General features: G+C 38.0%; 1 protein-coding gene across 1 annotated transcript; it reads right to left on the bottom strand.

Annotated features, from left to right (window-relative positions):
- Positions 1-8,382: 8,382 nt before the first annotated feature.
- On the bottom strand, positions 8,383-12,839 carry LOC107780656 (transcription factor UNE12-like). The gene is made up of 7 exons (XM_016601216.2): positions 12,465-12,839; positions 12,287-12,385; positions 11,084-11,203; positions 10,887-10,952; positions 10,347-10,412; positions 9,193-9,270; positions 8,383-9,072 (listed from the first exon to the last, which is right to left on the bottom strand). Exons 1-7 carry the CDS (start codon positions 12,822-12,824, stop codon positions 8,842-8,844), a joined length of 1,020 nt encoding a protein of 339 aa, XP_016456702.1. The 5' UTR covers positions 12,825-12,839; the 3' UTR covers positions 8,383-8,841.
- Positions 12,840-13,369: the final 530 nt, after the last annotated feature.

Here is a 13,369-nt window from a genome sequence, read left to right as displayed (position 1 = left end):
GGTTCATAACAATACTCCCGTCCTAAAAAAGAACCTTGTCCTCGAGGTTCAAGTCAAGTATATAAACGCCATCAAATAGGTTCTGCTCATCAATGGAATTCCCGAAGTCAAAAGAATTCTTGCCCAACTTGCACCAAACAAGAGTGTACGTGTCAAGTACAGGAGCATATTGGCGATGAAATTTCTTCAACCAATTTGTTTTCAGAGAAGCCTTGTCAATATAAAAGATGTGTGTAACGACCCGACCGGTCATTTTGAGTATTACAACCCCGTTTCTCTATTTACTGTTCAAATTGTACTTTACAGTTGTTGTGTGAATTGACGGGGTAAATAGTTCGGGTCCGGTGAGGTTTTAGAATGGATTGAAACACTTAGTTCTAAGGTTTAAAGTTTAAGTTAAAATAGTGACCGGATGTCGACTTATGTGTAAACGACTCCGGAATAGAGTTTTGATGATTCCAATAGCTCTGTATGGTGATTTGGGCTTAAGAGCGTATCCGAAAAATTATTTGGAGATCCGTAGTGGAATTAGGCTTGAATTGTCGAAAGTTGAATTTTGAAAAGTTTGACCGGGGGGGGGGGGGGGACTTTTTTATATCAGGGTCGGAATCCGATTCTAGAAATTTGAATAGGTCTGTAATGTGAAATGTGACTTGTGTGCAATATTTGAGGTCAATCGGACATGATTTGATAGGTTTCGGCGTCGTTAGTATAATTTCAAAATTTCGAAATTTATTAGGCTTGAATCAGTGTGTAGTTCGTATTTTTAGGTTGTTTGATGTGATTTGAGGCCTCGAGTAGGTCCGTGGTGTGTTTTAGGACTTATTGGTGTATTTGGTTGAGGTCCCCGGGGCCTCGGGTGAGTTTCATATCGCTAACGGATCAAATTTAGACTTAAAGAAATGCTAGAACTGCTGCCTACTGGTGTGATCGCACTTGCGAAGCTTTTGATCGCAGGTGCGAAGCCGCACCTGCGCGAGATCAGTCGCAGAAGCGACCACGAGTGGAACTAGGCAGTGCTCGCAGGTGCGAGAATTTGTCCGCATCTGCGAAGGTTAATGCGTATCTGCGCGCCCGCATATGCGAGAAGGGCACCGCAGATGCGAGATTTTTGAAGGCCGGCTGTTTCCGCAGGCGCGCATTGTTTGTCCGCAAAAGTGGATGCGTATGTGCGAGCCCAGGCACCGCAGGTGCGGAAATGCCTGGGCAGTATTAAAAATGAGGGTTCCGAGATTTTTTCTCATTTTGGAACTCGGCTTGGGCGACGTTGAAGAGGAATGTTTTCACACAACTTGGGGTAAGCGTTCTTAACTCCCTTGTGATTATATTCCATGAATTAATCTTTATTTTTAGTGTAAGATTATTGAATCTTCAAGAGAAATAGAAGGAAATTTCTATAATGTCACAAAACGAATTTTTCAAGTTTGAATACCGATTTTGAGTCGGATTTGAGTGAAATTAGTATGGTTGAACTTGTAATTGGATGGGTTGTCGTATTTTGTGAGTTTCGTCGGATTTTGAGACGTGCGCCCAACAGGTAATTTTTGGGGCGTAATTTCGAATTTTGTGGAAATTATTAACATTTTGATATGGAATTAATTCCTATAAATTGTGTGGACCGAATCAAATTAATTGTGATAGATTCGAGCCGTTCGAGAGTTGATACGCGCATAATGGGATTTGTGGAGCATTGTTTAGCTTGCTCGACATTGGATTCGACTTGTTTGAGGTAAGTAACTCTTCTAATCTTGGAGTTGAGGGTATTAACCCTGAATATATGTATTTCGTGAATTGTTGGGAGGTAACGCACATGCTAGGTGACGGGCGTGTGAGCGTGCACTATAGAAATTGTGGCATAATTATTTCTGTGAAATTTTGTAGTTAAATGATTTTAGCATTTTCCATGCGGTTGTTTTTGAGTTAAAGAAATTGAGCTGAAAAGCATATTAACAATCATGTTGAGGCTATGTGCCACAGAGGTCTTATTGCTGTGAATTATTTATTTTAAATTAAAAATTCATGCTCAGTCATATTCATTTCATTGCATATCATATCTCAGTCTCTGTTGTTATTTATTGATACACCATATCATCATTTTGGGCTATTTTCATGACATTGTGAGCCCAAGAGAATGGAGAGATTGATGACGGAGTGAGGCCGAGGGCCTGATTGTGAGGATTATTGTGGATCGGGGCTGCCCGCCTGCAGCATGCTTTATATACTTTATTATTATAGTACGTGAGTTGTTCGTGCAGCAGATTATAGCGCTTGGGCTGAAGGAGCCCCTCCAAAGTCTGTACACACCTCCAGTAAGCGCAGGTACCTTGTGAGTGCGAGTGTCGAGTTCTGAGCGACTGGGAGGCATGAGTGATTGTGAGGTATGCCCGAGTGGCATGAGTGACTGTGAGGTATGCCCGAGAGGCATGAGTGACTGTGAGGTTTGCCCGAGGGGCTGTATATGAGTGATGTTCTGCCCGAGGGGCTGTTTATGATTTTATCACTGAGTTGCATCGCATTGGCATGCACACATGACATACAGGCATAGAGATGTATTTTTCTCATGCTGTACAACCTCACATCATTCATGATTTCTCACACATTTTGACAGATGGGCATAGTGATGCATTTGTTTTACACGGGTTATCCGGAAGGAAAATGAAACATCTTATTTAGTATTGAAAAGATTTTGGAAGAAATTTATTGTTTTCAAACTATTCATATTTTTGGCAATTTCGACAAACGATTTGGGTTTTTCACGGATGTATTTGAAAGGAAAAACTATTATTTTTGAAATCATGATTTGGCTGAGCATTTTATCTCTGAGTTACTTCTGGTATTATTTGTTTTATATTGTTATGGACTGTTGTGGACCCGACCTTGGTGGAAACTCGTCACTACTTTCAACGTACGGCTAGGTTTGTTACTTACTCAGTACATGGGGTCGGTTGTACTGATACTACACTTCTGCACATTACGTGCAGATGTTGGCTGTTGATGTTGCTGTGCTCGATGGTTGCGGGACTTGAAGACGTACCTGCGTTCATGTTGTAGCTGCCTCTTGTTCAGGGTAGCCTTAGATTTATAAAAGCCCTGTTTATGTATTATTCAAACAGACTATGTATTTATTTTATTTCCGCTTTGTGTACTCTATTCTTAGAAGCTCATGATTTGTACTACCAGTTCTTGGGGGATGTATAAGATTAAGATTTTTATTCACTTAAATTGCTTTAACAATTATTATTGGAATTGGATAGTTGGTAATTGGCTTACTTAACGGGTTGGGTTGGATTGCCATCACGACTAGTTGAATTTTGGGTCGTGACAATGTGACTGTTCTTTTCCAAAATAGGTATGAAGTACTCCCTTGTAAAATGTACTGTAAAGTCTACTTCGCTAATGGAAAATGCAAGTTTTACCGTGGCAGCATCCAAGTCCAACACCCTTTTGTATGTTTGTGAGAAAACGCAATCTGTGCCTTCCTGCATATGCAACTGTGCCACCATAAATGCATCATAATTGGCAAAAATGTCAACAAAATTTGCCACACCTTCCTGGTGTTCAACTGTTGACTTAATTACTGTAATTTTTGTGCCCCTGCCAAGGTCGTCACCAAATCCATCCCTCGTAACCGTGAAAGAACCACCAGCATGAGATTCCAACACACATTGTTCAGCATGGGCACCAGCAAGTACCTCCCTAAATTCCACAATCCTTGTCCTAGCAACAACAACATGTACTAGTGCAGTGTAATGAACTGAAGTTTCAGCAAGTGCACCTACAATCTTGAGTAGTGCATCTTTATGTGCATTCTCTGTGTCGAACAATTGTCTGCTTGCAAGTTGTAAAACTACAGTTAAGATGTCAAATGGAGAATTTAAATCCAAACTTATAACAATGCAACCCCTTTTCGGTCTCATGTCAGCAAGAAATTCAGCAGTAGAAGAAAAATCACCATCCAAAGTAGAACCAAATATGACAATAGTCCAAACAATGATGTCACAGATTGGTATTGCAAGAAGATTCCATACATCCGAGGGCATGAACTTGGTAGGACTCGTACCAGAGGCAGTCCAGAATGCATAATTTCTTGTAGCGCCATAAAATGTGGTAAAAACAAAACTAGAACCAGGGTCAAATGGAAAGTCTAATCCGGATTCATCAGGTGGATGGTGGAGCAAAGCTAATAGAAATTCAGCATGACCAAGTTCATATATGGGATCAAATTTACCCGTGTGTAGAAGCTGCTCATGACTGTAAGCTATGTGCAGAAGTTGATCATGATTGTAAGCTGAAAGAAAACAAGGTATCACCCCTAAACATTGAGCAATCCCAAGTCCAAGGTGAGGGCATGGTAGTTTAGACTGTTCAGCAAGTAATTGGTAACAACAACCATCTAGAACTTAATGAATATCAAACATGACCAGGGCACATGGAATAGATAATGTAGAATTAATCCCTAATGAAGGCTTCTTTGTGATTGCAACAACAAACTCTAGAGATTCGTCTCTGATAGTAATAGTTTCATTAATCCATACCACCAGTGTGAAAGTTAAAGCATGGTGTAACACACTTAGCTCAAGAGTCCTTCCACTCGAAAAAGACCTCGGCTGATCAATTAAGTATTGCTCCTCAATTGGAGTAGTAGCATCATCAACAGAACACATAAATGAATTTGCGAAAGACTCTCCCAGTAGCTTGTACATTGCGCAAGATTTTATGGAATTACCATTGTGTGCAACACTCATACCAACTCTACCCAAAGAAACCTTAAATACCTGCCCAATGTCGAACCACTTGTCCACATAACTTGCTTTATGAACTAGACCAAACAGAGAAAACAAGAGTCCAACAGCTTTATCCACCCGAATATGCGGTGACTGCTTGGAGTAACTTTCAACTAATACCTGCAGCCCTCGCTGTATTTTTTTCTCCCTAGCACACTCTCTGGATTTAGATAACAAGAATCCTGGAAAATTGCACTCTTGCCCAGTATCAACCCAATTGCATTTGTGTAAGCCAAAAAACGACATCTGATTTTGATTAGCCCCACCAATTTCTTCAAGATAACTACTCAACCGTGGAATTGTGCCAAACCATAGGGTACCATCAAATGGAAACTCTATTACGTCAAATACTCAAATCTCACACTCGCATTCGACACCACAATTCCTTGGCTAGTAAAATCCAGGAAATTCAATGTATCCCATTGAGGAAATTTGTCAAACACCCCAGCTATAGTAGAATCTCGTGAATTTTCTTCCTCCCCATCATCATATCCGGTGGTATCATCTAACACCTCCGTATGGACTTGGTTTGGAAGCTGGAATTTGCATAGCAGCTATCGTTGCAAACCGTGGATACTGTAGTAACAAAATTGTCTCCATGATGGACGAGCATTAAGATCATGAATGTCGGAGCTCACTACGATGAGTGAAATTTCGTCGAGCACATGATCTTCAGTGATGGCAGAAGGTTCCTGTACCAAATCCACTACCTCTACTGAATTTGCATTCCAAATTTGAGGTGATGCTATATCTTCAAGATTTATAATCTCAGTACTACTTCCAGTAATCAATGTCAAGGAATCTACATTTTCATACTTCACTGGCAATTTATTGAACATATGGTCCGCCTTTGAGTTTTCAGTTTCATAAGCCGCTTCAAATGCTGCTGTCTTCGGAAAAAGGCTCGAAACAGGAAAGGGAGACACCATAGCTGATTGTGAAACTACAGGGACAATATCAATGTAGTCAAAACTAACATGTGAGAAACCAACGAAACGCCTCACCGAATATATGGTGGTTTGTTGTCGAAAATGCTGAGCTAATTTCGCTTTGAAATGCGTCCAATCGAAAAATTGCTTGTTCCGAAACAACCAATTGAACCAATTAAGAGCTTCACCATCGAGGTAAAAGGAAGGAAGAGGTAACCAATCCTTCTCGGCGAAGCCAAGGTAGGTGAAGTACCCCTCGACCCGAAAAATCCAACTCTCTGGGTTGCCGTTACCGTTGAATCGATCGAGTACCTCCATTGGAGTCCGATGGATGAAAGCACCAATGTAACAAACTTGAAATAACCAATTCGCACACAAGTAAACTCACTTGTAGTATTGCCCTTACTAAACAATTACAAGGAATAGCGATGGAAATAATATAGAAGAACTCATAAGAAGGAGGTTAAAAACAGAGACGTACAGAAGGAGATGAGGAGATCAGAGATATAGAGCAGAGATGAGTGAGAACATATTCAACATCACAAATCACATAATCCTTCTTACTAACCCCTAGTCCCCTTTTAATCATTTGCTAAATGGGCCTGGATCCCAAATAAAACTCTCCAACATTTTATTCAGCCCAATAACCCCAATTAACTTGGCCTCATTCACCACTTCTAGCCCATAGAGCTTGGTTCATAACACCACTCTTTGGGTGCAAATTCCTAATTAAGTTCTCTTTACATTTTCAAACAAAATTAATACCAAAACAATAAAAGCTAAGAATAAGTCGCAAGCATTTGAAATATCACTGTTGATAGTTTATAACATAACAATGAGTTACACTTGGGTTTCACTAAGCAACGATTTTGAACTCTCAATTGATGATACATAACTGTGGCACCTAATTATTTTACTTTTGAATATTTTTTAGAGATAGAATAAAATGTATTTTTTGATCCAGGGGTTATTTTTTTTTTATACATAACCGTGATGGCTACGTATAGAGACCGTAGGGTTATTTCTTGATCCAGGAATTTCTCTCACTATTCTTCTTTGTGTGAAAGTTTAATGTGACAAAAGGAGGAAACTAAGGAATTATTAACGAAGTTTAAGCTCTGAGATAGTACCTTGGAATATGTGGCAGCACACAACAAGGCTTGTTTTTGCTCAAACTGTTTGCAAACTTTGTATTATCTATGTCTTTGTCCAGTTATTTGATCCTTAAAGTCATTCTATCTGTGATACATATAAAGAGGATGCAACTAATTTGCCATGATTAAATTGTTCTTTAAAATATATAACTAGAGAGATGTAGAGAATAAATCATTAGCACAGCACATAAATATTCTTCCCAGAGTAGCCCGGAATACAATTTGACTTTTGAGAAGCGTCGCGTGCTAGATTCGTAGAAATGGCGTGAAATAGCCCATTTTTTAACATGTTATTTAATTTTTATCCAGTATTTTTAATGATGAGCAAAAATAGTTACTTCTTTATTAAAATTAATACGAAAAGATTGTTTTTACCCTTTCTTCATGAGTGTTATGTAAATAAAAAGGACACGGTATCTATGTCCTTAACATTTACACTGCACACATGAAGTTAAGGACACAATGTCCTTAACATTTACACTGCACATATGAAGTTAAGTACATGATGTCCTAAAGTTTAACAACGGAAGATGCAAATACATGACACATTGTCCTTAATATTTACACAACACTCGTGAAGTTAAGGACACCATGTCCTTAATATTTAGATAGTAAGGTGCAAATACAAGTTAAGGATATTATGTCCTTAACATTTACACTGCACACATGAAGTTAAGGACACCATGTCCTCAATATTTACAATGCACATATGAAGTTAAGGACATGAGGTCCTAAAGTTTAACAATAGAAGGTGCAAATATAAGTTAAAGACATTATGTCCTTAACATTTACAGTGTACACATGAAGTTAAGGACGCCATGTCCCTAACATTTACTCTGCACATATGAAGTTAAGGACATGATGTCCTAAAGTTTAACAACGGAAGGTGCAAATACAAGATACTTTATCCTTAATATTTACACAGCGTTCATGAAGTTAAGGACACCATGTCCTTAATATTTACACATCACCCATGTCTAGCACAAAAGTATTTTCGTTCGGGCAGGTAAAAATTTATTAAGCACTGGCTAAAGAGAATACATTTTAAACAGTGGCTAAAAAGTAAAGACATCTCTAATTAGTGGCTAATTGTGCACCCGGGCTAGATTCAGTCAGTCATATATTTCTATTTCTCTAGAAAAATTAATATTTCTGGCCCAGTCAAGAAAAATATGAAAATACTACCGTACTAGGATCAAGCAATGGTTAATTACTGACAACTTGAAGAATTTTAAACTATCTTTGAGCGATAAACGCAGTTATTTTTCGCCAGAACTCCAAGCAATTGAGTTCAGTGGTCCTTCATATAAAACTATTGACTCTACAGAAATAGAAATAGTAATAGTAATATCGAGAAAGACAAAATTATTTCAACCACCGACAAAATCAAAAGGCCCCCTTCTTTCAAAGAAATAGAAATAGAAATAGTAATAGTAATAGATTATTCACATCTCATTTGATAGTCAAACGCGAATTGAAAGCTAAGCAATGTGAATTCATACTTTTCAGAAGAAATTTTTGGGGGAGAACCACTTTAACTATCCATTGCAATAATATACTTAAATTACATTACACTTTACAACCAGTTGATTACTTTTACATCGCCCCACTAATCCACTATGCAAAAGATAAAGGAGTCCCCACTATCCCACAAACAAAATGGCAGAAGAGCAGCTAATCATAGATAACATTGAAAAAGCTGCTCACCTCATCCAAAATGATGATAATGGATTGGGTGCTTTCAGACGTTTACCTATGTCCAAGGTATGACATCATGCCTTGTTTGACGAAACTCCAGAAAGGTAATAAAAGGGGCCAATGGTTGGGCTAAAAGCAAAAATTGTGGCATCTGACATTGATTGCATTGCCACCAATTGCAGAGGAAAATACAAGTGATAGTAGGTAAGGATACAAAGGAGGGTAGGACACAAGGCTATTAGGAGTTCTCAGAGGCACGTGCAACAAATTGGAGGTCTATGACGGGGCTGCCGGTTCCGGCTTGACCATTGACGGGTCATCCGGTTGCTGAGTAGGATAGATAAGCGCAGCAAGTGATATGGGCATGATGCAGAGTGATTTGGACTGAAGGTATTGCATGGCTGCTCCAACATCTTCCTCCATGAGCTTAGCGACCTCTTGTTCTGTATCGACATTGGACCACTTTTCCCAGATATGCTGGTTAGATCTACTTTCAGCACTGTCCCCCTAAAATATAAGAAATCAAAAGGATTTTAAAGCAGATGAAGTAAATCTTGAGTTCAAGCTATTAACCCCTGTTTTTAGGGTCTTTGATGATATTCAATCAGTAGCAGCAAGATTCATTACCTCCACAGATTGCAACGGAATGTCAGCAACCAGTTGTGCCACTGCACTGGCTCCTCCCAGCCTACTCATGCTCAATACCTATAGGCAGCTTTAATGCACATCATTTGCAGGACAGATACAAAAATGAAAACTGGCAATCAAAACCAGTACGGAGACTGATGGCCAAGAAATCCCAAATACATTGAACTGACAAAGAACAGAAAGTGGGAAACTATAGAACCAATAAGGAGGCTATGACATGCATCAAAACACTCCGTTCTCCATTATAGCCAAAAATTTCCATATGATACAGCAAATGACGTACCGGAACATGACACTAAAGGCTACTAGGTTGTTGAAGTAAAGCAATCACTCGGGACTATGTTAGGCAGGGTCACAGTTGGGCGAGATATAAGTTTCTCACTGAAGCAGCAAACATAGTTCGTGAGGTTATTTATATATAGTAGAAATGGAGACTTTCAACTGTTGTATGAGATTCCTCCTTTTGCAATTTTCTTGTACACATCTAACCTTCCCTTCCTCCCCATTATATGGAACTATTTGAAACAGAACCAAATAGTTTAGTTTGACTAACATATTATACTAGTAGTCGAACAACCTATTAAAAGAATAGTTGAAAAGTTAATTCAATTGAAAAAACATTACCTCGAAGTTCCAATCTGATCAGTTAAAATGATTTGAAAAGCTTGTCTAAAATATATAATTAGCAGAAAGATGTCAAATCTCTCGATATTCCTTATGAAATCAAGCTCAAAAATGGCTCAAGGTACCACAACCATTGCCTAGAGACGATCAGATGATGTTAACTCAATCACCTTTAGAGAAATCAGAAATCAAATGATTTCAGACAACTAAACCCCCCTCAGAAAGAAAGTTTCTACCACATGATGATCAAGTTGAATAAGCCATCTCAGAAGAACATGCTGGTCAAGATAAACTCAAGATACTTAAATGGAATGGATAACACCACACGAATAGTCTCACAGATTGTGAACTTCTATAAATTACAATGGCTCCAACAATTTGATACTTTGTAAACAACTATTTCGTTGTAGAAAACTCAGAAGCCAAGAACTTAATTTGCTCCGGAACATGGTAGGAAGAGTGATTGACTAAATAAGCAATTAAGATGAATGTTAAAAAGTGCATGTTACCTTAACTTGAAGCCTTAAGAACTTCACATAGTCCAGAATCTCATCAAGCATTGCGGCCCTATCGGTCTGGTAAGAGAAAAAAGAAATAAAATCTCAGCATCCAAAGCAGCCACATCTTTCTAATTTCACTCTTCATGGAGGGGACTGTTAATATTAGATGCTGAAAAAACAAAGATAAAGTCCAATTCCGAAAGTCCATCCAACGTGAAAATTAGCAACTTAACTGAATCCCACAAGTCTAACTAATGGAGAACAGTAAATTGAACCATCAAACAGCACTCTACTGCAAGTAAAAATTTGCCTACAAAATTTGAATGATCCTTTTTGATAAGTTACAAGATGTGAATCATCTTTTTCCTGCTTTTTCTTTCAAGCACTGGTATTTTATGGTCACGATGTGCACCAGAAAGTAAAATTGCCGTTATCTGTAAACATAAGACTTCGTGTTTTAATGAGCCTCAGTATGACAATTGCCATGAGTAAAGAAACATACTCGCCACTAAAATAAGAACTTGTTGCCAGTAAGAGAGTGAAACACACCTTATTGCAGCTGGGGACAAGTTCTTGCAAAGCCTTTATTCTTTCTGATATCCTCTCTCTTCTCAACTGCAAGGGAGACAAATCATTACTCAGCTCTTGTTTCTAGAGGACTCTAATAACACCTTGCATCATACTACGCGATTCACGCTTGTCCTTATAAAGCGTATCTACATAACATGGTATATCAATCTTATTACCCTCTCAGCTATGCTATGTGGATCTGTGGCTTGTCCCCTCCGAGCTCGAACCCTAGGACGAATTGCTGGTGGGTGCGGTACAGTTACTGTTGTGCTTGTTGTTGGTTGGCCTTGGAAAGGCTGAAAGAAACCAAGAGAAATTATTAGCTCAATAAATGCAGCAAATGGCACACCCCTCATTGACAAGAGACCATGTTTTTCTTAAAGAAACATAATTCAAATCATAGTTACCAAGTCTGAGTCATGCAACTAATTAGACTTCAAAGTAAAGAGAAATTAAACAGAATACTGCATGCAATACCATCCTTCAACAGTGTTCCACTGTCTTATAATCAAATGATATGCTTAGGTTAGAAGCAATTATTTGTTCACGCCAATATGCTTTCCTCATAGTCAAGGAGTATTAACATTGTCTAAATAAAGATTATGGACTTAGTGCTTCAGACAACTTACTGGCTACAAATTTGGACATGCATTTAGATTTCAGCTTATGAAACTTCAATCATTTAAGCATAGTCCACAAAGGGCTCGAGCAAAAAGTTATTTCTCATAAAACATCAGAAACCAAAATCCTCAAGTGTTACCGGACATTGCAATATGCACAAAGTCAACAAGGAAACAAAACTATGGATCGAAGATACTGGACAAATAACAAGCCATATTTATAACAGGCACTTTTTAAAAGACAATATTACTTTGTTTTTCCAATTTTAACATCCTTCAAAACACACTGATTCCTCCTTCACCAGAATCAATATCAACTCTTCACAGGGACCACCTCCAAGCCACTATAAAATCATAGTACGCATAACATACCAAAACCTCAAAACCTAGCATAATCTCAAAAAAATCCAAACAAAAATCAAAAAAAAAAAATGAATCAACACATGAAATGAACTTAAATTTTACAGTTCCATCTATTATATCAAAACATTATCTGTATAAGAGAGTAATAATGGGCAATTCTAGAGACAAAATTGATGGCCGCAAGACAAAATTGATGGCCACATATACTCTTAACACGGTGTGATATTGTGTGCTTTGTACCAAACCTGCACGATAATTTCCAACAATTCTTACACGAATAAGAGTATTCCTACACCTTATACGTTGCTTCGTAACCTTTTCAGCTGCCAATGCGAACAATTCGCAGACACACAATTTTTTTAGCTTTAATAAAAGAAATATACACACACAAGTAACCTGGATATGGTGAACAGGAGGCACAGCGTGACGAACTGCATGAGATTGCAAATGTTCTAGACCTGCATATAAATTCCCGATATTTATTCCTTCTCTTTCCTGCAAAAAATAAACCAAAAAAATTGAGTTAAATATTCTAAATTTTGGAAAATGGCAAAACGAAAAAAAAAAAACTTACATGCTTCACAGCATAAGCACCAGCATCGCTGACGTCATCACGGCCGTTATCCAAGCTTAGTCCCAACGGGAACAACGGTTGCTGTAGACCAGCAGCAGCAACAGATGACGAAGTGAACGACGTCGTTTCTGATGAAGTTCCGACGTCAGCTACTGGCGGCAAGCCAGCGTAGGAAGGAATCGCGAGAATTTGCTCGAGGAAATCGTCGGCATAGCCCTCCGGTTGGTTTGTCGCCATGCCGGAGATTATCTCCGGCGAGAAAAAGGGTTTTTCCCGGCGAGAAGAAGTTAATAAAGGGTTTTGAGGAACGGAAATGGAATGGAATGACTCTGTTTTGGCTTTTCGTGCTTTTGTGGGCATGCGTTTTAAAAAGTGTGATGATTTTTTTGGGTGGGCTTTTTGTTTTTGCGGGTGACCCCTGGATTTTATCGTAGTATTTATATTTGCCTATATAGTTTTGTAAATAGGCAAATTGCTCATTATTCTAACGATAGGTAATGATAAAATCATGAACCCTCTATAAGAAAATGTACACAATAACATAATAAATTCTTTAATAATTACTACTCTCTTCGTTTTATTTTATAAACTAGTATTTTAACTTAACATAAAATTTAAGAATAATAAATATCATGATTAGTACTTTTATGATCTTAAATATATCATAAAATTTCTATAAAAGTAAAAGCTTATAATTAAGTACAAATGAGCAATTTAAAGCGGAAGAGTTTCTTAGTATAAAATCGTTATTTTTTTGGAATAAAGTTTAAAAACAGTCATATAAAATAGAGCAAATTAATAAGCAATAACTTTGACAGGTGTTAAAAGATTAATAAGTATCAGGTAATAAATATTGACTATTTTTGTCAAAGAGTGTGTAGTTGTGCATATGGTTTATGTTGTTC

This window comes from Nicotiana tabacum, chromosome 14, assembly GCF_000715075.1.
Source record: "Nicotiana tabacum cultivar K326 chromosome 14, ASM71507v2, whole genome shotgun sequence".
NCBI classification, from domain to species: domain Eukaryota; kingdom Viridiplantae; phylum Streptophyta; class Magnoliopsida; order Solanales; family Solanaceae; genus Nicotiana; species Nicotiana tabacum.
Note: the sequence above shows the minus strand (reverse complement) of the source record. Positions and strands in the feature narration are given on the sequence as shown.